The sequence below is a fragment of the Xenopus laevis genome, chromosome 9_10S (assembly GCF_017654675.1).
Source record: "Xenopus laevis strain J_2021 chromosome 9_10S, Xenopus_laevis_v10.1, whole genome shotgun sequence".
Lineage (NCBI taxonomy): Eukaryota > Metazoa > Chordata > Amphibia > Anura > Pipidae > Xenopus > Xenopus laevis.
In genome coordinates, this window is record NC_054388.1 from 95,899,837 (window position 1) to 95,925,095 (window position 25,259).

General features: G+C 42.4%; 1 protein-coding gene across 1 annotated transcript; it reads left to right on the forward strand.

The window, feature by feature from the left end:
* Positions 1 to 4,119: 4,119 nt before the first annotated feature.
* On the forward strand, positions 4,120 to 24,774 carry tmem130.S (transmembrane protein 130 S homeolog). Its single transcript, XM_018239168.2, has 8 exons — positions 4,120 to 4,248; positions 5,563 to 5,859; positions 7,292 to 7,463; positions 8,085 to 8,239; positions 8,913 to 8,997; positions 11,493 to 11,695; positions 18,025 to 18,146; positions 23,549 to 24,774. Exons 1-8 carry the CDS (start codon positions 4,176 to 4,178, stop codon positions 23,720 to 23,722), a joined length of 1,281 nt encoding a protein of 426 aa, XP_018094657.1. The 5' UTR covers positions 4,120 to 4,175; the 3' UTR covers positions 23,723 to 24,774.
* Positions 24,775 to 25,259: the final 485 nt, after the last annotated feature.

The following is a 25,259-nucleotide window of genomic DNA, read 5'->3' on the forward strand; positions in this document are numbered from 1 at the left end:
TTTCTAATATTGAAGTTTAAAGTTCCATTTTTTAACCTTCTTGTCTTGTGTCTTTCTAGGGGCCCTTACTCACGAGCATTTGAAGCTGCGCTCCCCTGCATTCCGGTTTTATGCGTTCCACCGCAGGGAAGTGCAGGAGCAGACACGCTGAATTCTTTCTTTGTAAGTGCTCCAAATGCAGGTTGGGACACAGCATGTTGCATTTTACCTGCGTTCTGCGTTTACATGCGTGAGTACAGCCCCATTGAAAAGAATTCAGCGCATCTACTCCTGCGCTCCCCTGCGGCTGAACGCATAAAACCAGAACGCAGGGGAGCGTAGCTTCAAACACCCATGAGTAAGGGCCCTTAAGCAGTTCTGGGAAGGTGGTCAATGACTCTGTAACTGCTCTAATTTGATACATGAGTTAACACATTTCTTGTCTTTGTCCCAGCTGAGCAGATTCCTTGCATTTCATTAAAGGCAGCTGTTAGAATTGATACAATAAATTTCTATGAAAATGCTGAGAAATGTAACTGAAACACCAGACAGAACATTAAACTTTAAACTTCAGTTCAGGTATAGGACTTGTTAACCAGAATGCTTGGGACCTGGGGCTTTCCAAATAATGGATCTTTGCAGAATACCTTGTCTACTAGAAAATAATGTAAAACCCACTAGGCTGGTTCTGCTTCCAATTAATATTCATTATATCTTAGTTGGGATCAAGTTCAAGGTACTGTTTTATTATTACAGAGAAAAAGGAAATCATTTTTAAAAATTTGGATTATTTTAATACAGACCGTCCACATTATTGGTCTGCCCCCATTACATCACAATCCGCCCCCCACTAGGAGCTACCTGCGGGGAAAGGTGGCAGCCCTACATGCAACTGAATACTTGTGGGATGAATTGGAACTCTGACTGGAAGCTAGGCCTGATTCCCAAAGTCATTGCCCCACCTCACTCATGCTCTTGTGGCTAAATGAAAGCAAATCTCCATCTATATTCCTTAATCTAGTGGAAAGCCTTCCCAGAAAAGTAGAGGCTGTTATAGCAGCCAGGACTGTATTTAGGTATGATGCCACCCTAAACACGTCCTTAAGTAATGCGTGTGACGTCACATGCTGTATTCAGCAGAAGTGACGTCAGTGTACCCCTCACACCCTCAGCTCTGTTTCCTATGGAAATCCGTCGCGGGGAAGGGGTTAAAAAAACAAAAATGTAAAAAATAGGCACCCCAAAACCATGCCGCCCTAGGCACAGGCCCTCAAGGGCCTTAATATAAATCCGGCCCTGATAGCAGCAAAGGGAAGACCAACTTCATATTCTGGATACTTTTGCCAATATAGTGTACAAATAATAATTGAAAAAAGAGGTAACGAGGGCCTTGCCTAATAGAGCATAAAATCTAAAAGAACAGGGAGTTACAAGACACAAGATGTGGGGATATGGCAAATAAGGAGTCAGCAAACTGAGAGATGTGGCAACATCAGGGCAGATCAGTGTTCTGTGGGCCTCGATTTGTGCCCTGCCTTCTTTCCACCCATAAGCCACATTGCTGTATTGGTGCATTGAACTTAGTAGGTGGAGTGGCATACCGGTTATGGTAAAGGAAAGCTATGTATATTGATCTTGCATGTATCTGGCTGGTATTTTTGTTAGCCCATCTGGTAAAATTGTCAGTTTATGCCAATGTTATATAACAAACAGAACAGAGATAGGAAGGCTGATATATTTTTCCAGAAAATTTTATTGAAATGTGGGCATTGTAAAAAATAAAATACTCCTCTATTAAATTATAAATTATATAAGATGTTAGTAGTTATTTCTGAGTTCCTGGTACGTATGTATATTATTATTTATATAGTATTTATATACATAGCACTGTACATCTACATTAAAAATGAAGTGCTAAGTGTCAAAGAGACAAGAGGATGGAGGTTCGCTGTTTCGTAGAGCTTACTATCTAAGTGGGGGGATAGCGCAGCTGACCAGGTTGCCTAGAGCGCCACCTGCCTGGCCCAGCCCTGGTTGCTCACATTCAAATGAACTTTTAGTATGGTGTAGAGAGCACTGTTCTGAGAAAATTTGCTATAGGTTTTTGTTTGTTATTGTTTGTGGTTCTGGAGTTATTTCGTTTTTTGCTCAGCAGCGCTGCAGTTTGGAATTGCAGCAGCTATCTGGTTGCTAGGGTCCAATTTAACCTAGCAACCAGCCAACGGTTTATAGATGTGTGGGCTGGCCCAATACCCATCCGCCCCTTTTGTGATGTCATAGTTGGGGGCGGGTCTATATAAGGAAGCCGGCAGGTGGGTGTGGGTTGAGGGAGGGCAGGTTTTCTGGCGGGGTGCGGGTCAGGAGAAACCCGCACATTACTAGTGGTCTAAAAGAGAAACATGAATAGGAGAGGGCCTAAATAGAATGAAAAGTAATAAAAAGTAACAGTAAAAATAAAACTGTAGCCTCACAGAGCAATAGTTGCTGCTGGGGTGAGTGACCACCTATTTGAAAGCTTGAAAAAGTCAGAAGAGGAAGGCATGGGCCATGGGGTGATCCTGGCAGCAGCCCCAATGCCGCCCTCTCCCGATCTGCAGTCAAAACTTTAGCGTCGGAGCGGGTCTGCACTAGCAGAGTCGAATTTCCTGTTTAAAAACTGGAAAATTGGAAATTCAGCTCCTAAAGTTACAGGAGGCGACTTTTTGCTGCCCTTTAAAACTGTCTGCTAACTGCCGCCTGAGGCAAGATCATAACATTGTCACGTGACAGGAGCGATCCTGACGAAGGCAAATCATTCAAAAACTATAAAAAAAATAGACCAATCGAACACTTGCTAAGAATACGTCATTCTATAACATACTAAAAGTTAACCCGCAGGTGAACCATCCCTTTAAAAATAATAATGATATAGCCAGGCCCGGTCCAGCATAGAAATGAGAGGGAAAGACAGATGGGGCTGAGAAATCAGAGTACTTAGTCTGTAGACTGTTTTAAACCTGGAAATCTTTCACATTCTCTCTCTTTATGGGGAGTCTGGTAGTAGAACTTTAGGGGTCACTACTAATTTATTTAGTGCAAACACTTTTGGTGGAAACTGTAAAACAGACGTTGACATAAAAGCCGATCATTGGAAAGCACAGACTAAATCAGGCCCGGTGCCTTGGGGTTATCCTAGATTCTGCCCTGTCATTCACTCCTCATATCCAGTCACTTACTAAATCATGTCACTTCCACCTAAGGAACATATCCAAAATACGATCATTTATCACCCAAGACACTGCCAAAATTCTTATTCACTCTCTCATCATATCGCGTCTAGACTACTGCAACTCTCTTTTAATTGGCCTCCCCCTCCAGAGTCTGTCACCTCTCCAGTCCATAATGAACACTGCTGCGAGGCTCATACACCTCAGCAACCGCTCCTCCTCTTCCTCGCCATTCTGTCAATCCCTGCACTGGCTTCCGTTACCTTTCAGAATCAAATTCAAATTAATGACACTGACTTTCAAAGCACTTCACAACTCTGCTCCACCCTACATCTCTGAACTCATCTCTATATACTCACCCACTCGCTTACTACGCTCCTCTACTGACCTGCTACTCAACTCTTCTCTCATTACCTCCTCACATGCTCGCATTCAAGACTTTGGAAGGGCTGCACCCCTCCTCTGGAACGCTCTCCCACGATCTGTCCGACTTTCTCCCAACCTTTCTGCTTTCAAGAAATCTCTGAAAACGCACTTCTTTCGAGAAGCCTACCCTCACTCTGCTTCACTACCAAACGCAACACCACATACAGTACCACATTTCTCACCCACTTACTTCGATTTTGCCCACTCCCACACCTTGTGTATTACTCCCTTTAGACTGTATGCCTATGCATAGGGCCTTCCTCACCTTTTTGTACCTGTATTGACTGTGATGTTTGTTACTCCATATATTCTATATATGTAATTCATGTGATGTAGTTGTATAATCACATTTACTTTACAGTGCTACGCAATATGTTGGCGCTATATAAATACATGTTAATAATAATAATAATAATAAAATAACACCAAAGCCATCCTTGTGTAGTACTGCTAATGCCCCTTTAGAGGGCAGCAGAACACCCGATAGCTCCTCCTGCGCATACCATTGACTTGCTGCTTCCATTCGCTAGAAGGAATCTCACTTCCACAGACACTCTCTTTCTGATGGCTCCGGCTTTTATCCCACAGGTCTCCAGCTTCCTTCTGCTGTCTGCTCTGATCTCTGTCTCACCTACAAGTGAGTACCTTGCTTACATGGACATTTAGATTTGGTCCCAGGGACAGTTAGATGCCTTATTACTTTAAAGGGCAAAACTGTAATGTAATAGGTAATGTAATAAACTAAGGCTAACATTCAGAATGTGTGTATGTGTGTGTAAATATAGTGAATAAAGTACCCCTTATTGTAAAATATAAGGATATTATAGTCACCGTTCGGCCTTGTACTTTTATACAGGTCATGGATCTCCGAGGTTACTTATAATATCCTTTTATTTTCCAAGGGGTACTTTATTTATTATAATACAGAAGTTTTAGTGAATCAATTTATAACTGATTACATCACTACTCACCGTTTATAAAGATATAATTTACAAGATATTCATGGCTTTTGTGTAGTATATATGTGTGTGTGTGTGTGTGTATATATATATATTTCTGTATCTGTAACCCTGTAATGGACTAAAAAAAAGGGGCCTGGGATGAAATGCTGGAGCTCTAAGGAAAGCTTGATCTAAAAAAAAAACCTTAAAGTGGTTGTTCACCTTTATATTCAGTTGCTAGGGACATTCAAAGTCTGAGACAATTTGAAGTTAGTTTTAATATTTTGTGTTTTTTCCCCCCCATTTGAAGGCTGGTAAGATGTAGAAGTAAACAGTAAATAGTTTTACATTTTAATGAAGACCACAGTTGCTAGGAATCAGACATTCTATAACATACTAAAAGTTACCATAAAGATGATGGGGTTCTAAATTCCTTTGATTGTGCTTGGCACCTTAAATTGCAAGCTCCACTGGGACAGGCACTTATGTAAAACCTCTGGGTAACAGGTTAGTGCTTTATATACTACCTAGAAATCTGTTATCCAGAAATCCCTGAACTGCGGGATGGCCATCTCACATAACCTACATTTTAATGAGAGTATTCACATTTTTAACACCAATTTCCTTTTCTGTATAATAATAAAACAGTAGCTTGTACTTGATCCCAACGAAGATATAATTAATCCTTATTGGAAGCAAAACACTCCTTTTGGGTTTATTTAATGTTTAAATGATCTTTCAATAGGAATTCATATTACGGAAAGATTCCTTATCCGGAAAACCTCAAGTCCTTTACATTCTAACTAACAGGTCCCATATCTGTAAAGCTATAATTGATGATAATTAGACAACGGGTAAGAATTTTGTAAGGTCCTTCGCTTCACATACAGCTGTAACTTGCTTATGTTTTTTGCTGATAGATGCCGTTTTAAAGGCAGTGGAGATACAATATATGTTTTATACATTTGCCCTTGGTTACGTTCCTACTGCTGATTTCAGTTTTGTTGCAGGTTCATTGTATGTCCTGAAGATTTCCACAGATGGTCCCGTAACATCAGGGGCCCAAGCCTGTGTGAATAGCACCTTATTTATAACCAATGGAAGTGCAACTGACCCCAAACGCTATGATTTTCAGTGGATGTACTCCCCTCTGCTTCTCAGCCACCAATCAGAGAATGAATCCAGTTCATCCATCACTGTGCTGGGAAATGCCCCCGGAAACTACTCCATATCAGTCTGGCTAACAGAGAGGCATTGCCAGTCATGTGAGTCAGTCGCTAGGAGCAGCACATATCTCCAAATTACAAGTAAGTCTTCTGTATAAAGAGATGCTCCTCTTGGCACTACCACTGGGGATAAACCCTCTGTTTTCCCCATAGGATTTGCCACGGTGCTATATTCTTAAATGTATGCCATGTATCACTGTTGACATCAGGAGTGTGTGTGGAATTTAAGGGCAGCACTCAATCAGTTGATGTCCTGAGCTTAATCTGCTGTTGTAATATTCAGCCCCCCATATAGCTGTAAATCTGGAGAAACCACTAAGAAATGTGTTTCATTATTGTAACTGCAGTAGGCTGATTTGAAGGAGACATATTGGGTCATTTATAAACAGGGCCGCTCCTGCCATGAGGTGAGAACCATGCCTCAGGCCGCAGTGAGAGGCCAGTTACAAGCGCGGCAAAAAGCCACCTCTTGTAACTTTAAGAGCTGAATTACGCCCCCCTTTGACCCACTCTGATGCTGATGTTTTAAGAGAGGATTGGTGCTGCAGCACCCCAGGATCGTCCCTGTTTATAAACTCTGGGCAAATTTACACCTGGAAAATGGCATGGCAACCAATCAGCAGCTGGCTGAAAAAAAGCTAATCACTGATTTGCTATAGGTTACTACTCAGGTGCAAATTTGTCCACTGTTTATAAAGGAGCCCCAACTGTGTCAAAAAACAACAACAAGGAATGTGCTTAAAAAAGTTGTGATCCTTTCTGATTGACTGAAAATTTTGGCAATGCTCCTACTAGTCCCGTTCATCTGTGTGGCTCCCCGATGCCTCCTTTCCCAGGCTCTGCAGGGGAAGCTACCAGTACACTGCTCTGTAGGTCAGGAACCAATCAACAGCTAGGCTAACCTGATAGGGAACTGAAGCCTGTCTTTGCTTGTGTGACTGCAAGGCTGTGACTGGGAATGGAGAGTGTCAGAGGCGAGGGAGAGTGTCAGAGGGGAGAGTGTCGGGGGGAGGGAGGGGAGAGGGCCGGAGGGGAGAGCGTCAGATCGAAGGGCGGGAGAGCGTTGGAGGGTAGAGCATCTGATGGGAAGAGAGTAGAGAAGAGAGCCACAGAGGGAGTAGAGCAGGACACAGGGCAGAGAACAGGGACTAGAGCTAGGCAGAAGATGGTTTTACACGTACATGCCTGGCGCCCCCTGTTGTTTCGCCCTAGGCAGGTGCCTCTTCTGCCTACCCCTAGTTCCAGCCCTGGCAGGATGAGAATCATGCCTCTGTCAGATCCGCACACCACTCACAAGCAGTTCTACCTCCTCCCAGCATGGAAATTTGAAGACAGAGAGTAGAGAGCTGTGTGATGTCCACACTTGATGGCGAGGCATTTGTTTTCCAAGAAAACTGGATATAGAAAAAATAAATATACTTCCCCCATCGTGGCCTGCTGTGTGTTTTTCAGAGGAGGGGATAGTAGTCGATGAGGATGGTGAGATGCTAACTACTGTTTCATTCATCTACAGGTTCTATTGTTGGGAATCTTTCTGCCAGCCAAACAGAAGGCACCAATTCCTCCATCAGAGATGGCTTTGTTGAGGCCACTGACAGCGATGTTTATCTGTCCTTCAAGATTCACGATCCCAGTGACTTTTTTAAGTCTGCTCAGTTCAGATACATTTGGACACTTGGGGACGGGTAAGCCTATGAATTTAGGCAAAAAGGTTCCTCCTTCTTTGACTATTTCCATTAATACACAAAAAGTTGGAGCTACCATAGACTGAATCTAGTGGATTGAAAATGAATACCTACATAGAGGAGATGTTATGTTCAAGTGGGTTCTGATTTACACACTCTTTGCCTTTAAAGGGCTCCTATACCCTCAAATTTTTCCATAGTTTTATGTTATATTTTATTATGGGTTATTAAAAAACATAAAGAGATGTGCCTTCCATGGTAAGTGCGCAATTCAGCTGGCCATGCAACCAAACACAATTTTGGGCTCTCTTATGGGTAGTGTGCCAGTGAGGCAGTGGAACATTAGGCAAGTTTAAACTCCAGGCTGAGCCAAAATAAATTTATTCTCAGCTTTTAATACTTCCATTAAAGCAAATATATTGGGGGAAAGCAAATCTATTGGGGGAAAACAAAGGTTAATACAGTATGTTCACTGTAACCTTATATTTGCTCATAATTGGTGCTGAGATCAGTGCAAAACCAAGGCTGGAACAAGTCCAAAAGTTATATAAGTATTCCTATACAATATATTCATTTAATTCTTCTGAGGTTCATTAACTATTGACTTTATTTTTGCTCTAGGACTGAACTGGTGACGACTGATCCATACACTCACCATTACTATTCTAAACCCGGGAAGTACAAGGTGTCTCTCTATATAACGGCCCAGGTTCCAAGACTTGGTAGACAAACAGAATGGAAAACAGGCAGTTTTGCTGTGGAACTGACCTTACTGGGTACTCATTTTGCTGTACAGATATTTTTTTTACTTTTGTTCAGCAACATTTCTCTCTTACTTTTATTATCCTTGTTGATTTTTGTAGTTTATATTTTTATAGACAGCAACACCAGACCTCATTTACATATGCCCCAATGCAAAGGTCACAAAATCATGACCCTTACTGTTTATTCAGTAAGCATTTATAATAATATGTTTATAATGTTTATAATATGTGTGTTTTTGTGTGATAGTATCTATCTATCTATCTGTTTGGATTTAGGGCATACCTGTCCTCTCCACCTTATACCAGTGATGTAACTAGATATTACTGGAGCCCACAGTAAATTTAATTTAGGGCCCCAAAACGTTGGTGAGTTAGCCTATTTTACTATCATATATTGGAATTGCTAGTTACTCCAGTTATTCCAGTCTTTGCAAGTTGCCATTTTGACGGTAGCCCCAGTCTGCAGGAATTTTTGTACAAATACAGAACATACATTCCTTTTCCTTATCTCTCGCATAGCAATCTTTTGCTTTCTCCTTCCTGGAACTACATCTATGTATGTGTTTGTGTGTGTTGCACCATGCTACTTTAAAAACTCCCTTTCCTTACCTGCTGTCCATTTAATTGCCATGTGCAGAACTACTCAGTGTTGCTCTGATCTAAAGGCTGGTTTTATGTTTTGCAGATGCCCTTAGAAGTATCACTGTGGTTGGGTCTACAGATGCCACCGTAAGGCTCAAGTACAACGTGTCACTTCATTTCTTTGGAAGGTACAAAAATGAGAGGAAAATATAAACATTCAATATTGGTCCATTAGGGACTCCTCTTTGGACCAATGTTGCAACACAGAGTACAGATATAAGTGCATACATATATACAGCCCAGATTCCTTGTTGTTCAGAGACACCAGTATAGTGTTCAGTAGTTGTCCACTCATGTTCATATAGTCTGGTAAACTGTTACATCCAATGTATGCACTGTAACATGACTGCTGCTGTTCAGGCCCCATGATTTAATTTGCATATGCACATTAGGGTTCATCGTTTGTCCTGGATTTGGAGGAATCCTTTGTGGTTGATTTGGTATTCAGCTGGATCCTAAAATTGTGGATTAGGGTCGTCCCTATTTGCATCACTTCCCTTCATGTTTTCTCTCTACAGCTTCTTTGGTTTATATGTTTGGTGCACAGATAGAAGTAAGGCTTTCCTGTTAAACATTAAGCATTGCAGAGCGACAATTTTGAAGAGGTTCTATTCCAAGATCCTCCTAATCCATACAAATGAGGCTACACCCAATAACAAAAGTCCAGTGGAAGGTGCACACCGTCAGTTGTTAATCTTTAATTAGAAGGCTTTTAGTATGTAATTCCCCTGGATACTCCGTCCTGATATCCATAAATCATGTAACTGTATCAGAGAAGGTGGGAAAACATACAGCAGGCAGAATAACTGCTAATAAGTTTTTATTTTATGTCCACACGACATGTTTCGGCCTTTCTCACACTTGAGAAAGGGCCTTTGCAGCCCGAAACATGTCGTGTGGACATAAAATAAAAACTTATTAGCAGTTATTCTGCCTGCTGTATGTTTTCCCACCTTCTCTGATACAATAACAAAAGTCATTGGGTTGTGCATCCATATTTAATAGTCCCCTGAGTTGGTTAATGATGGAGCACCCAGTATTGGTCAACCTGTTGTGCCATTTGAACACCAAGCACCTAGATCATGATCAGGCACCTGTTCAGACTAATTCATGTTATACTAGTTAGACCAAACACGTTTTAACTACAGCCAATGGCATAACTAGAGGTAAGTGGTCCCTACATCAAATTGGCACCACAGCCTTGGTAATGATAAGATAATAAGATAAGATAATGTGCTGTCTTCCAATAGAGGTAATTAAGGTAACTAGTACTTATTCACATGAAATAGCAACTAGTCACCTCTCGAGGTGGTATTGTAGTTGGTGCAGGGGGCATGTGTGGGGGTCGTGGGTCCCAGGGGTATGTGTGCAGGCCCTTAAAGGAGCCTACACCAGTGTATTAGTCAGGATAGTGAAGAGTAGTGATGAGCGAAACGCAATGAAGTCATTGGGCGTCAACATTTTTTTTGCACGTGCGTCAATTTTTTCTCACTCCAAATGCAAGTGATAGTACTTTTTTTTTATAGTCAATGTTGTCTTTTTTGTTGCTGCAAAAAATCCACGCCTGGCGGAAAAATGTGATTTCAGAAATGGCACAGAATTTCTTATCATTATATGAGAAGAGTTCCTTTTTTCCAAGGGATGAAATTCATATTAAGTTTTTGTTCCCTTTATTTTTTTTTTCTTTTAATTAACTTAAATCTGGCTTTGTTTCTCTGAGATTGTTATGTTGTCATTGATTAAAAGCTAATTGGCCCCCCAGCAGTATCTTTTAGGGACTCCCATGGATCTTTGCAAGTGTTGCTATAATGTCAAATGACTTGCACAGCCTTGAATGCAGCTGAGAGCAGAATATGGAGTTATATAAAAACCATGTGCCCTTTTTTTCATCTTCTTGACCATTATGCATAGGTCGTATGACTGAGATGCGACACGCTTGACTTTTGCAAGGCTGCATTATACCATAAAAGCGAGGGAGTCAGTTGCAATTTGTCATGGGTAAATGGGGAAACAGTATTTTCTAAATACCAATTCTTATAAATACAGCTTTCCAGGGTTTGCTCTCCCCACACTGAGATATGATATATAAATATCCTGCTGGTGGCTGATGGGTCAGTGATTAAAAATAAATTTTTATGTCTTAATGCCTTTGCACTTTGCTCTAGGCCAGGAGTCCCCAACTTGTATTACCTGTGAGCCACATTCAGATATAAAAAGAGTTGGGGAGCAACAGAAGCATAAAAATGTTGTGGTGGTTCAAAGTAAGGGCTGTGTTTGGCCATTTGGTAGCCCCTATGTGGACTGTCAGGCTACATGTGGCTCTGTTTGGCAGTACACCTGGTTTTTACCAAAAGTTGCCTCCTATCCTGGAAATCAAAGATCAAATCAAAGCACCTGCTTTTAGGCCACTAGGAGCAACATCCAAGGGGTTGGAGAGCAACTTGAGCCACTGGTTGGGGATCACTGCTCTAGGCAATTAAAACGTGCATCATGCCTTGATCTTAACTCCTGTAAAGTTTTGCTAATATACATAAGTGCTAAAGCAAAATGTTAAAAAATTCAACAGGCAGAAATAAATAAAAAATGAAAATGATCTATTTTGTCTCCCTGTGTTTTCTTTTAGTCCCCCGCTAAAGGTTTGCTGGCTAATGAAATCAGATTGCGTGTTATTGGGAAGACACGAGTGTCACCTGGTGGAAATAAATGAAACCACTTACAGCATTGGGCATGTGTTTAACGCTGCTGGACGGTACTGCCTGAGCGTCAGAGCAGAAAATCAAGTCAGCATCCTCCAGAATTACCACAGTATCAACGTATATTCCACAGGTAAGTGATCCATTTGCCTTTAGTCTGGTGGAAGATAAAGTGGTTTGATTTATTTTATAGGCTGCACTGAGTTTGTATGTTTTATTGGATCCTGATATAACTGACCACAGTGTTGCCTGTTTGAAGGACATTAAAATGTAAGCTCTTCTCCAGCCTGATGCAATCATACAAACCATTTTTTATCCTCTGCATTACTTGGTTCTGCTGTTGAATGATGTTGAAATATATGTTCCCATTTAAGTGTGTATACATTAATATGCACAGTTGCTTTGAGGAATGTTGGGGTCCCTACGTCTGCCTAGCCATGCTAAATCAGCCCAACCCTGCAACCAGTCTCCTTAAACTCCACCTCCAGTCTATCCAAACCCCACCCTTTTTGCAGGAAGCTTCAGCCCATTTGCAGCAGTCTGGGCCCATTTATCTGATTGGGCCCCTGACTCTTGCCTGCCCAATGGAGGCCCTGTCTACATGTCACACTCAATACGAGCCTTAGCTGCGTTGAGGTTGGGGTGGATAGGGTGGAGGACCAGACACAGCAAATACCAATGGAGACATGAATAGCTACACACTATTCACTGTCCATTTAGAAGATAGAGATTGCTGGACGAGCATCTGTCATGGAGCAATTTACACCATTCACTGTTAAGGTGTAATGGAAACCGATAATCCTCCCCAAGATGGTGGCCAAGATGGCGTCCAAGATGGCGGCCTCCTGGATCCTGCTGGTCGCAGCACTATGACATCGGCGTCTTTACGCCCTCGGATTGGTCGCCGGCGTCGGAACGGACGCCGGCGTCAGAATGCGCGTTGGCGTCAGGACGCTGGCGTCAGTGCGTCGGCATCCGCGTCATGACGTCAGTGCGTCCAAAATTGGCGCCAAACCCAGGCCTATTTAAAGCAGCTTCAGAGTCTCCTCAGTGCCCAATTATAGGTTTTCGCTTGCTGATTCCTGGGTGTGTTTCTTGTTGATTATCTTGTGTACCGACCTTGCCTGAACTTTCGTATTTGAACCTCGTCTGCCTGAACTGATTCTACTGCCTGTTTACGACTATTCTATTGCCTACTCCTTCTGTACTGCGAACTCGGACTTTGTTACCTCCTCCTTGGTCCTTACTACCTCGGGGCCCTCGGGCCTTACATTATAATTGGGCCATGGACCCTTCTGAGGAGCCTCAAGTTCCTATGGATGTCGGCAGAGCCTTTTGTGGTTTGGCTTCTCGCATGCAGACCTACGAAGCCCAACAAACCCACTTCGGCCAGGCACTAGAAGCAATCCTGGAGAAATTGTCTGTCTTGTCTCCAGTGGTTCCAGCTCGTCCGCCTGTTCCAGCTACTCCGCTCCAGATTTCCGAACCTCGCATCCCTGCACCTCCTCTGTACAGCGGTGATCCGGAATCATGCCATGGTTTCATCAATCAGTGTGAGATCCAGTTCACCCTGCTTCCAGGTCAGTTTGTCTCGGAGCGAGCGAAGGTGGGCTATATCATCACCCGCCTGCAAGGGAAAGCTCTGCTAGTGGGCTTCTCCTCTCTGGGAGAAGGAGGATCCGGTCATTGACGATGCCAAGGCCTTCATCCGTGACCTTCGCACGGTGTTCGATGCCCCAGGTCGATCCACTTCTGCTTCTGCTCGCTTGTTCCAGTTACAGCAAGGCACTCGTACAGTTCCTGAGTATGCCATCGAATTCCGTACCTTGGTGGCTGAGACTTCGTGGAACAACGATAGCTATCATGCTGCCTTCTATAATGGTCTGGCAATGCGCATAAAGGACGATCTGGTGTCCCGTGAAATGCCTCCACGCTGGGAAGACCTCGTTGCCTTAGCAGTGAAAGTGGATACCCGGCAGAGGGAGCATCAAGTTGATCGAGAGCGGGCAAGGAAATTCCAGAGATTTCAACCAGTATTGGCTCCTCGCTTTCAGAGGCCATTTCTTTCCAGTTTGGCTTCTCACCCACCCTCTCCTTCTTCTCCTGCGGCTCCTGCAATTTCTTCTCCTCCGGCTGAAGAACCGATGCAGATAGGACGGGCTCGTCTTTCCGAACAGGAGAAGCTTCGGAGAAGGGCTGCTGGTCTTTGCCTTTATTGTGGGGGCAAGGCCCACTTCGCCTATGAATGCCCTGTGAAGCTGGGAAACGCCAACACCTAGGTATGTTTGGGGAGACTTACCTGGGTGGAATTGGTCCTTCTCCCCATTCTTCTACTCTACGTTTCCTTCTTCCAGTACAGATCCGGTTTGGAGCCCAAAAGATTTCTTCCCAAGCTTTCCTCGATTCTGGCGCAGCAGGGAATTTCATGGACAAAGATTTTGCTGGAAGACATTCCATTCCTCTTCAACCATTGGCTGTTCCCCTTCGAGTTCTAGCCATTGATGATCGTCCATTATCTTCTGCTGTTATTTCACAGTCTACCCTGGAACTTTCTCTCACTGTGGGAACGATGCATCTTGAAAGACTGTCTTTTCTCTTAATTGACTGCCCTTCAACTCCCATTGTGCTTGGTCTACCCTGGCTGAGTATTCACAATCCAGTCATTGATTGGTCTTCAGCTCAGATCTCCCGCTGGAGTTCTTTTTGTCAACAGAACTGTCTGCCTGTCAAATCTCTTATCAAAGTTTCTTCTGTGACCCCGAATTCTTCTTTACCTCCAGTTTACCAAGCCTTCTCTGATGTTTTCAACAAGAAGTCTGCTGAAACCTTACCTCCTCATCGTCCCTATGATTGCCCTGTTGAACTGCTTCCTGGATCCATGCCTCCTAGGGGCCGCACCTACCCACTTTCTCCTTCCGAAACCTCTGCTATGAAGGAATACATCCAGGAGAATCTCCAAAGGGGGTTCATTCGCCCATCTTCCTCTCCGGCCGGGGCTGGATTCTTCTTTGTGGAAAAGAAAGACGGCGGTTTGCGGCCCTGCATTGACTACAGGGGTTTAAACAAAATCACGGTGAAAAATCATTACCCTCTTCCTCTCATCTCTGAATTGTTCGACCAGCTCAAGGGTGCAAGCCTCTTCACCAAATTAGATCTGCGTGGGGCCTACAATCTTATCTGGATCAGAGAAGGAGACGAATGGAAGACCGCATTCAATACTCGTGACGGGCATTATGAGTACTTGGTTATGCCCTTCGGCCTTTGCAATGCTCCTGCGGTCTTTCAAGAATTCGTTAATGATATCTTCCGGGATCTGTTGGAGCAATATGTGGTCGTTTATTTGGACGATATTCTTATTTTTTCCAAAAACCTCCAAGAACATCGTCATCAGGTTCAAGAAGTTCTTTCCCGTCTACGAAAAAACAATCTGTTTGCCAAGTTGGAGAAATGTTCCTTTGAAGTATCATCCATTTCTTTCCTAGGATACATCATTTCCCAACAAGGCTTCAAGATGGATCCAGCCAAGGTTTCGGCAATTCAAGATTGGCCTCTTCCCACCAGTGTCAAGGCTGTTCAAAGATTCATCGGCTTTGCAAACTATTATAGACAGTTCATTAAAGGTTTTTTCGTCAAAGATTGCTCCAATTCTTGCTCTTATACGTAAAGGGGGTAAACCTCAGCATTGGTCTCCTCTAGCCTTGGAAGCTTTCAAGACTCTTAAAGAATCCTTTTCGTCTGCCCCAATCCTTAGGCACCCTGAACCTCTCCAACCTTTCTTCATCGAAGTGGATGCCTCGGATATCGGAGCAGGAGCAATATTATCCCAAAGATCCTCTTCTGATGGTAAACTGCATCCGTGTGCCTTCTTTTCCAAAAAGTTTTCCTCCTCCGAAAGAAATTATGACATAGGGAACCGTGAGTTACTGGCTGTCAAACTTGCTCTAGAAGAGTGGAGACACTTACTTGAAGGGTCATCGGTCCCTGTAACCATCTTCACCGACCACAAAAACCTAGAGTATATCCAGACCCTTAAGCGCCTCAATCCCCGACAAGCCAGATGGGCACTGTTCTTCTCACGTTTTAACTTCATCTTAACTTTTCGTCCTGGTTCAAGAAACAAGAAAGCGGATGCTCTTTCCAGAAGTTTTATCCCTGAAAATCCCATCTCTGAAGACCCAGAATCCATTGTGCCTCCTACAAAGATCATTGCCGTCCTGTTTCCTTCCCTTGCTTCTCATCTTTTGTCTATTCAATCTTCTGCTCCTGTGGAAACTCCTGTAGGCGTAGCCTTTGTTCCTCCTGAGCTTCGTCATTCCATTCTGGTCCAATCTCACAGTTCGAAGCAGGCCGATCATCCTGGAATTAAAAAAACGACTGAACTTTTATCTCGTCTCGTCTGGTGGCCTTCTTTAAGAAAAGATGTTAGAGACTTTGTTTCTTCCTGCTCCACTTGTGCTGTATCCAAGTCAGGACATTCTCCTCCTAAAGGCCTACTTTTACCTTTGCCTGTTCCATCCCGCCCTTGGACCCATTTGGCAATGGATCTTCCTGCTTCCTCTGGCTACACTGTCATCTGGGTGGTGATTGACAGATTTAGTAAGATGGCACACTTTATTCCTCTTCGGAAACTTCCTTCAGCTCCAGAAATTTCTTCATTATTTATTAAACATATTTTTCGTCTCCATGGTTTTCCTGCTGAGATTGTCTCTGACCGTGGGTCCCAATTTGTTTCTAAGTTTTGGAGGTCCCTTTGTAAAGCCCTTAATATTTCCCTTCAGTTTTCTTCTTCATATCATCCCCAGTCTAATGGAGCGGCAGAAAGAGTTAACCAGGCTCTTGAACAGTTCCTCCGGTGTCATGTATCCCTGTGTCAGGATGATTGGGCTGACCTCCTTCCTTGGGCCGAATTTGCACATAATAATGCCTTGCAGTCTTCTTCTGAAAAGTCTCCTTTTTTTTGTGTTTATGGTCTTAACCCCTTGGCTTTTCCTCAAGATCTACTGCTCACAAATGTTCCTGCCGCCAACGATCAAGCTGCCCACATGTCGGCCATCTGGCAGGCTACTATTGTCAACTTGGAGAAGAGTTCTCTTGCACAGAAGAAGTTTGCTGACAAGAGAAGAGTTTCTTCCCCTCTGTATGTTCCCGGTGACAAGGTCTGGCTGTCTACTCGCAATATTCGCCTCAAAGTTCCTTCACCTAAACTCGGTCCCAAGTTTATTGGTCCCTTCCCTATCACCGAGATCATCAATCCTGTGGCCGTGCGGTTGCAACTTCCTCCTGAGATGCGGATCCCCAATGCCTTCCGTGTTTCTTTGCTTAAACCTGCAGTTTCTTCTTCTTCTTCCTCCCCAGCTCCTGTCATTGTGTATGGGCATCGAGAGTTCGAAGTAAAGAAGATTTTGGACTCTCGGATTTCTAGAGGCACCTTGCAGTACCTCATTGAATGGAAGGGATTCGGTCCTGAGGAGTGCTCATGGGTAAGAAGCTCCGATGTCCATGCTCCTCTCTTGGTCCAAAAATTTAATCGACAATTCCCTTCCAGCCCAGGTGGTCCTGAGGCCCCCCCTAAGGGAGGGGGTACTGTAATGGAAACCGATAATCCTCCCCAAGATGGTGGCCAAGATGGCGTCCAAGATGGCGGCCTCCTGGATCCTGCTGGTCGCAGCACTATGACATCGGCGTCTTTACGCCCTCGGATTGGTCGCCGGCGTCGGAACGGACGCCGGCGTCAGAATGCGCGTTGGCATCAGGACGCTGGCGTCAGTGCGTCGGCGTCTGCGTCATGACGTCAGTGCGTCCAAAATTGGCGCCAAACCCAGGCCTATTTAAAGCAGCTTCAGAGTCTCCTCAGTGCCCAATTATAGGTTTTCGCTTGCTGATTCCTGGGTGTGTTTCTTGTTGATTATCTTGTGTACCGACCTTGCCTGAACTCTCGTATTTGAACCTCGTCTGCCTGAACTGATTCTACTGCCTGTTTACGACTATTCTATTGCCTACTCCTTCTGTACTGCAAACTCGGACTTTGTTACCTCCTCCTTGGTCCTTACTACCTCGGGGCCCTCGGGCCTTACATAAGGGATGTAGTACCCTTCTATATTCCTATGGACTGCTTTTTACTTTTCTTGTTTCCCTTAGTATAGGTCAAGAGTAGATAAATCAGTGGACTATCCAAAATAGCTGCTAACCAAAGAATGTTCTGAAGTTTATTGGTCTGCTAAAGGAGAACCCAGGTTACTAAAGACTGTAAATTGTCTGATCCTGTACAAGCTACTATCTTCTATATACAAATAGAAAATGCTTCTGTGTGGCTTATGCAACAGTATTGCAACAATATTATTATAATTTAAATTATACTCATCATGTAAATATGTTATAATGTAAATTATAATGCTGGGATGGGTTTATATTCATCAGATTCTCACATCTTCCTGCTAACTTAATGTTTGCTTCCTTTCTTAGATATTTATCCACTATGGTTTGTTTTGCCCTGCTGTGCACTCATAGCAACAGCCCTTGGTTTCATCTTCTCCATCCTACTCAAATCTGGCCGCAACAGTTCATTCCCTAAAATGCCAAATGAGGTAGGTTGAAGGGTTCATTATTGCCCTATGCCGGCAGCTACCCCAATTCTATACTTCTATGTCTCCTTTGAAGGCGTTATACCATTTTGGAATCTTTCATTGTCTCGCTTGCCTCCATTTAGATTCCCCATTCCTTCTTTCCTTCCCTTCTCTTCTTCTCTTTCCCTTCATGTGTCTTTCTCATCTGATTTCATTATTGGCAACTAGTGACTGTTTTTATGAATATATCCTTTCATTGTTTGCTGGGAATAACATGAATGTAATATTTGCTCAAGAAATTGAGACTGCGCTCTGGTTTGTACAGAGGATTAGGAACATCATCATTAAAAATGCATTCAACCTGAGGAGGTGTCCCTTGTTCTGTGGTTATTGTTTTCTTCTCTTTTATTCCAGCATTTGGTTGTGCTTCCAACTGCTTGGGTTCTTGTTTGGCTTTGGCAGTCAACTTTGTTGTGGAAAGTGCCAAGTTGCCTTGCTGTTCTTATATGGTTGGGTCAAGGTTGGCCTCCATTGCTAATATATAATGCTCTAGATGAAATTTAACTTCTACCTGTTACATCCGTTAGTAATGTATAGGAACAATGATGTTCTCTACCCTGACATAGGTCTATCTCTGCATTCTTCTGATCTGTGTGATTCAAAATTCATCATGTTTACCCACATTGCTCATTAGTATTTGAGGCCTCACATTGAATGTTATGCAATAAGACCAAGTGCTGCAGAGGGTTTACCAAATCCAAGGTTGCTGTTTTAGAACTCGTGAGAAAGCATTTATTGCAAGAGTCCACATGTTCTTGTGGACTTGGGTGTCGGTTCCCTATTGAACTGAAAGTTCAAGAGGGTGTTGCTATTTAATATTCTAGCATTGTTGATTGGGAGTGGTTGTTCTGCTTTAATTCTTGGCCCACCAGAGAGCCAAATCTCAGAGCAATTAGATGTAGCTACTGCTAAATGTAGTAGGTGCCATATAGACCTATGGTGGGAAAAGGAAAGGCTAGTTGGGGACCACTAGGACTGGAGTCCACGGAGATGCTATAGTACTCTAGCAGGCCAGAGTATACTATAGATGTGAAATGTACCAGTAGGTGTCTGCTAGTAACATAACTTGCAGGGCCCTGGTGCAAAATGTGTAGCCAGGCCCCCTGCCTCATCTCTAGATACTATTTTTGCACCAGATTCACACATGCACAAGGCTGTAGCAGGACCTGAGGGGTGCAAGCTCAGGTGTACTCCCTGCACCCCCAGTGCCTTCTGACCTGGCAGCTGGTTTTAATAGGTGTACCCTGTTTCTGTGCCAATTGATGGTGTATTATTCTACCCAAACTGAAACTACAGGAAAATGGGGCACTTAAAACCCAGATGATTACTATGTGCCACTGTCTACTTAAAGTTACTTATAGAGCCAGCGCTGGACTGGAATGCCAGGGGCCCACCAGAAAACCTTAGACCGTGGGCCCACTTTCCAAACTATTATTCCTCCTCTCCTCACTAGTGATGAGTGAAATTGTCTCTAGGTTTCACAACAAAATAGACTCTAATGGGTGAAAAAAATTGTTGTGCATCAAAAAATTGTCGCACTGTAAAAAAAATTGTGACCCTTAGACCAATGTGTTTGATGAAGTTTTCACTGTTTTGCGAGATTTCGGCAAAAGGAGTCAGATTCGCCCATCACTATTCCTCACTCAACCTCTTTATATTCCTAGTCTTGTATCTTTATATACTATATTGTATTCTTCCTATTAAAGAAATAGGGAATGACCATGAAATAGACATGGGAGTTTTCCTGGTATCCTGGTGGGCCAATCTGACACTATATAGAGCTTGCACTTATCTCCTGAATAGTAAATGCAGGATACACAATTATAATGTCGATTGTGGACCAGTTATTGGGTGAATCAAGGGGATTCAGTGCAGGATTTACAAATAATATTTCCCTTTTGGGGATTATGTAGTATCCAGAGTGAAGTTTTCAGTGCATTCTCCTATCTGCTTGCTTGGAAATGTTTGCAGTGAAATCATAAAGATTGCTGAGCCGAGAGTCTTTTTGACTTTGCCACATGTATAAGTACCCTAACTTCCGAGCAGTCAGGAGGGGGCAAAGCAATTTAACGGCAGTATTGCTTACTAATGCTGTTGCTAAATACAACACCCATCTATAATTATTTTGTTCTGCAGCCATTTATGTGCGATTTCCACGTACAGTCACGAGCTAGTGCTGCCTGCAATGGCGTTACCTACTAAATAACAATGACTCAACAGGAAAAGCCAACGCTTTATACTGTACTTAGGGAACAATGGCAAATTGTCTGTCTCCATTCACAGAGAAATCGTAGCGTGCTGCTGATTGCATGGTTTGTTACCCAGCCTCAGATCTGTAGAACATCAGGCGCAGAGTCCATTATGTAACAAAAAGACTGAGCATTTGGGCTCTTCATTAACTGTGTTGCTGCACATTTATCTATAGGATCCCTCGCTCTGATGCAGAGAATTGCCGAGATTAAAGCCACGGCCATTCCAGTGAAGCAGAAATCAATTCCCATGCTTTTGTCATGTATTTCCAGTAGCCAATTACTGCTGACTTCTTGGTGGCTCATTCTTTATTTGCCTTTATCTGATTTCTTTGATGCTTTTAGGACGGTGTCTGTGCGTCCCATTGATTTTCTGAATTTTAAGGGAAGGATCGCATCCCCTTGAAAAGTTTAAAGAACATCATATTTTGGAGAAATGATCGAGAGAGAATGAATGAGCAAAATATGAGAGTTTAAATACATAGCTGTGTTTTCCCTTATCTTGCATCACAGAACTCCTATTAGAATGAGACATGAGCTGGAAGCTTCCTAATTGATTAGTAACAAGTCCGATTCATCCCTGGTGGGTACATGATGGCATCTTGATACTTTCAGAGATTAAAGGATTTCATGAAAGCCATGTATTAGCTTGCTTGTGATACAGTACAGAATAATAGGGAATTAGGCCTGCCCAATATACAGTCCTATACAGCTCTGTAATATGCTGCACATCAAAGCCATAAAGCTGATCCTGAGAAATCAGAACCAGCTTTTCATTATGCGTAGCAGCATGTGTGCTGGCACGGTACTGAGTGGGCTTGATGGAACCAGTGACGGATTAGGGAGAAGCAATGTGTCAGGGTTCTAAAGAGACAAAAAGAAAACAAAGAAGAAGGAACAACAGAGGGTCTGGGCCACAAATCCTCTAATGAGCAACGGTTGTTCCAAACTTCAGAATGGTCTAGTGCTTGTTGGTGGGGGGCAGGAGGTGGGTGACATTGTTCCCCCTTCATGCCAGTGGTTGGCACAATGATTAGGAGTGAAAAGTTGTATGAAAAGTGGTACACTGGAAAGGTACACAGATTCCTTTTCACTTTCTGCCATTTCACTTTCTGCCAATTGTTCAGTATAAAAATAAAAACTGGGTAAATAGACAGGCTGTGCAAAATAAAAAATGTTTCTAATATAGTTCGTTAGCCAAAAATGTAATGTATAAAGGCTGGAGTGATTGGATGTGTAACATAATAGCCAGAACACTACTTCCTTCTTTTCAGCTCTCTTGGTTTCCACTGATTGGCTACCAGGCAGTAACCAATCAGTGACTTGAGGGGGGGGACCACATGGGCCATAACGGTTTGCTTTTGAAGCTGAGCTGAATGCTGAGGATCAATTGCAAACTCACTGAACAGTTATGTCCCATGTGGCCCCCTTTAAAGTTGATGACTAACTCAGAGTTAGAGAGCTTAAAAGCAGGAAGTAGAGTTCTGGCTATTATGTTAGACATCCAGTCACTCCAACCTCTATACATTACATTTTTGGTTAACTACCTAAATTAGAATTTTTTTTTATTTTGCACAGCCTTTCTATTTATCCAGTTTTAATTTTTACACCGAACTGTTCCTTAAATCATAACTGAAAGCACCTTAAGTGCTTCTGTTTTTCTCTGTAATAATAAAACAGTACATTGCACTTGATCAAAACTAAGATATAATTAATCTTTGTTGGGTGTAGGGTTTATTTAATGTTCACATGATTTTCTAGTAGAAAATGTATAAAGATCCAAATTACAGAAATATCCATTATCTGGAAAACTACAGGTCCTAAGCATTCTGGATAACAGGTCCTATATCTGTAACTGTAAACCCTTTAAAGCATTTTAATCATTTGCAGAAAGTTGTTAAAAAAAAAACACTTTCTTTTTTGGGCCAGAGATCCCCTAACTGCAAGTCAAACTATGCTCATTTATACTCATTTATGCATTAGGGACCTGTTGTTTTTGGCTACCAGGAAGTGGTTCAAATGACTGGCATCACTGATCATAGTATTAGAATACTGCCCATAACTGGAACCGATCCCTTTGTTTCTGCATTTTATAACCTATACATATGTGCAGGAGCTGCCAAACTGCTGAGGAAATCTCCAGTGATGTCAGGTCAACAGAATACCCAGTATGTGTCATAGTTACTAATTGTCAGGCTTGCCCAGGAGCAGCCTTGCCCTAGATTTATAATAGCGGTTGTAGAGTTTAGGAAGCCCATTGGCCTCTTGCTGTAAGGTTAATATAAAAATCACAGCTGGGAATTAAAGTGCAAGGTAATGCCACCACCAGAGTAAACGTAGGTTAAATAAAGCACATGGGCAAGTTAGAATAAATGCTTGTCAGTGTTAAGAAATGCTTTATTCCACAGATGCTGTATGAACTGTTGCTTTGGCTCATCAGTAAGGAGGCCATAAAAATCCTATTATAACAAGGGAGTCAGCTCTCCCTCCTCCAAAAATTGCATTTTCTGGGTGTATTCTTTCAACTAGCATTTTCCAGCATATTATCAATTGTTGAGATGAAAATTTAAAGCATCGTTCAGTCCTAGCTGTGACACAGACTCTCACCCATAAACTGTATATGTGCATATAACACCCACCTGCCTACTAAAGGTGGCCATAGACATAACAATTACCATCTTTCTTGGAAAAGATCTTTCCAAGAAAGATTGTTCGTTTCAATACACACGTGTAGAGCTGAATCGTCAGATATACAGATAGAAAGAATAGAATTCTACCTGTTTCTTACGATTGAGCACTAACAGTGGCCGATGTTTGGGTGCCTTGAAGGAAATTTTCCGTCCAGCCTGATCGATGAGCCGATGACATCCAATTCTTCTGCTGATATCAGTCGGCTCTTTTCCCACCATACACGCACTGAATATCGTACAAAAATTAGTTTTGTATGATATTATCTGTGCCTCTATGGCCACCTTTATTACCCTCTCTTTTCTTCTTTTTTTCCATTCTGTGCTGTGATTCTCATGTCATGTGTATATGTCTTTCTCCTTCTCCCACATGTTTCTCCATTTACAGTGTCTTTTTTTAAACTCTTGCCTCCTCATTTGCCCCCAGGTTGAAAATTTAGACCTTTCTCCAAGCGTTGACAAGCACCGTCTGCTTTCAATAAGTAAGGGACCCACCCCAGGATTCTGTGCTTATTGTTCAGGTGACCTCAGTCGGGATGATGAAGAGGCAGAACGACTGTTAGATGGATGTGCTCCACTGGCCAGGCATTACATGCAGTGAAGCTTGAATGGATTCTCCCTCATTCATGAGTCTTATGTTCATCATATTAAATACACTGAACTTAACTATGCAAACAACACATAGATCAGTTCTGTATTAGAACACCATAGGGAGATCAGATGAAATGAAAAAGTGCCTCTTGTGTTCATCTACTGTATACTGTATACTGTCACATATCTTGGCTTCCCATGGTTCCATTTGGCCAAAGAAGAACATTGTTTTATTTCCTATAATGGAACTATAGACACGTTATATGTATAACTGAAGGTGTAAGTTAAAGAAACATTTACTGGGCATGATGGAAATCATGCAAATACGAACATCCAAACTTTACTGGATAAAACTGCATATGTTGGCATTGGCAACACCAAAAGGAGACAAGCAACTTTTTGTTCTCTGCATGTTTGTTTTAGCATTTCCTTAGAAAATTTTAAATATGCAGCAGCTTGATAAAGGCCCTAACGAGGGCCGAAACGTTGGATACACGAGTGATGTTATAATAAACTATTTACTTGGTCCATCTTTGAGAAAGGCCTCAAGGGGTCCGAAACGTCAATCAGTAGCTTGCATTAATAATAAAACAGTTTTACTTTTAAGTACTTAGAGTGCGGACTCTATTTGAATTATTTATATATATATATATATATATATATATATATAATTTTCACATAGAACCGCACTCCATTTATCAATTGAATTAAGTTATATTTATTTGCGGAAATATTTGTGTCCAACGTTTCGGCCCACGTTAGGGCCTTTCTCACGGATTATATACATATATAAATATACATACATATACATACATAGCCCTTCCCATTTTAAAAAAATTGGGCCAAACATGACTTCATACATGTTAAACCAGACCTCATTAACTCAATTAGTAGCGCAAACTTTCTTTAAACATCTATGCAATTTACATTCTCACCACAAGGTGCCACTATCGAGTGGAGTAAGTAAGAAAAAAAGTCCATTTGTAGAGATTTCCTTCCATGTATACCCTGCACATTTATACAAAGTATATATTTTGTTACCAGAAGTGACAGATACACAATAAAGTAATTAAATACTGTTACAATCATTGTGTCATTTTTCCTTATTGTTGCAACACATTATTCAGCATTTCCTATTCTGTCTACTTTTGGCCACAGATAGTGATTATTTGTTTGTTTTAGTTTAAAAAGCAACTTAATACCAGCTGGCCATTTAACCCCCATGTGCCACACAGTCCAACTCATAGATCCAACAGGCCTCCCTTAGCAGTAAAGCCTTATCAAAGTCACTCACCACCACAAATCTTAACTGGAACATGCTCTATCGGCATGCATCTAAAAGTTGCAGGACTGTGCCTGGCTTCTGCCCAATGCTTCGCCACAAACTGTTGTGCAATATCCTGTTTCTTACCCTTTTCTTCACCCCTGTCCTCTCTTTCTGGGTTCAATGCGGCCCTTATACTGGTGCTGTGCATTCCAATCCTCTCCTTGAGCTATCCTATTGTCTTCCCACAGTATGAGGCCAAATGGGAAGGACTATGTATTTA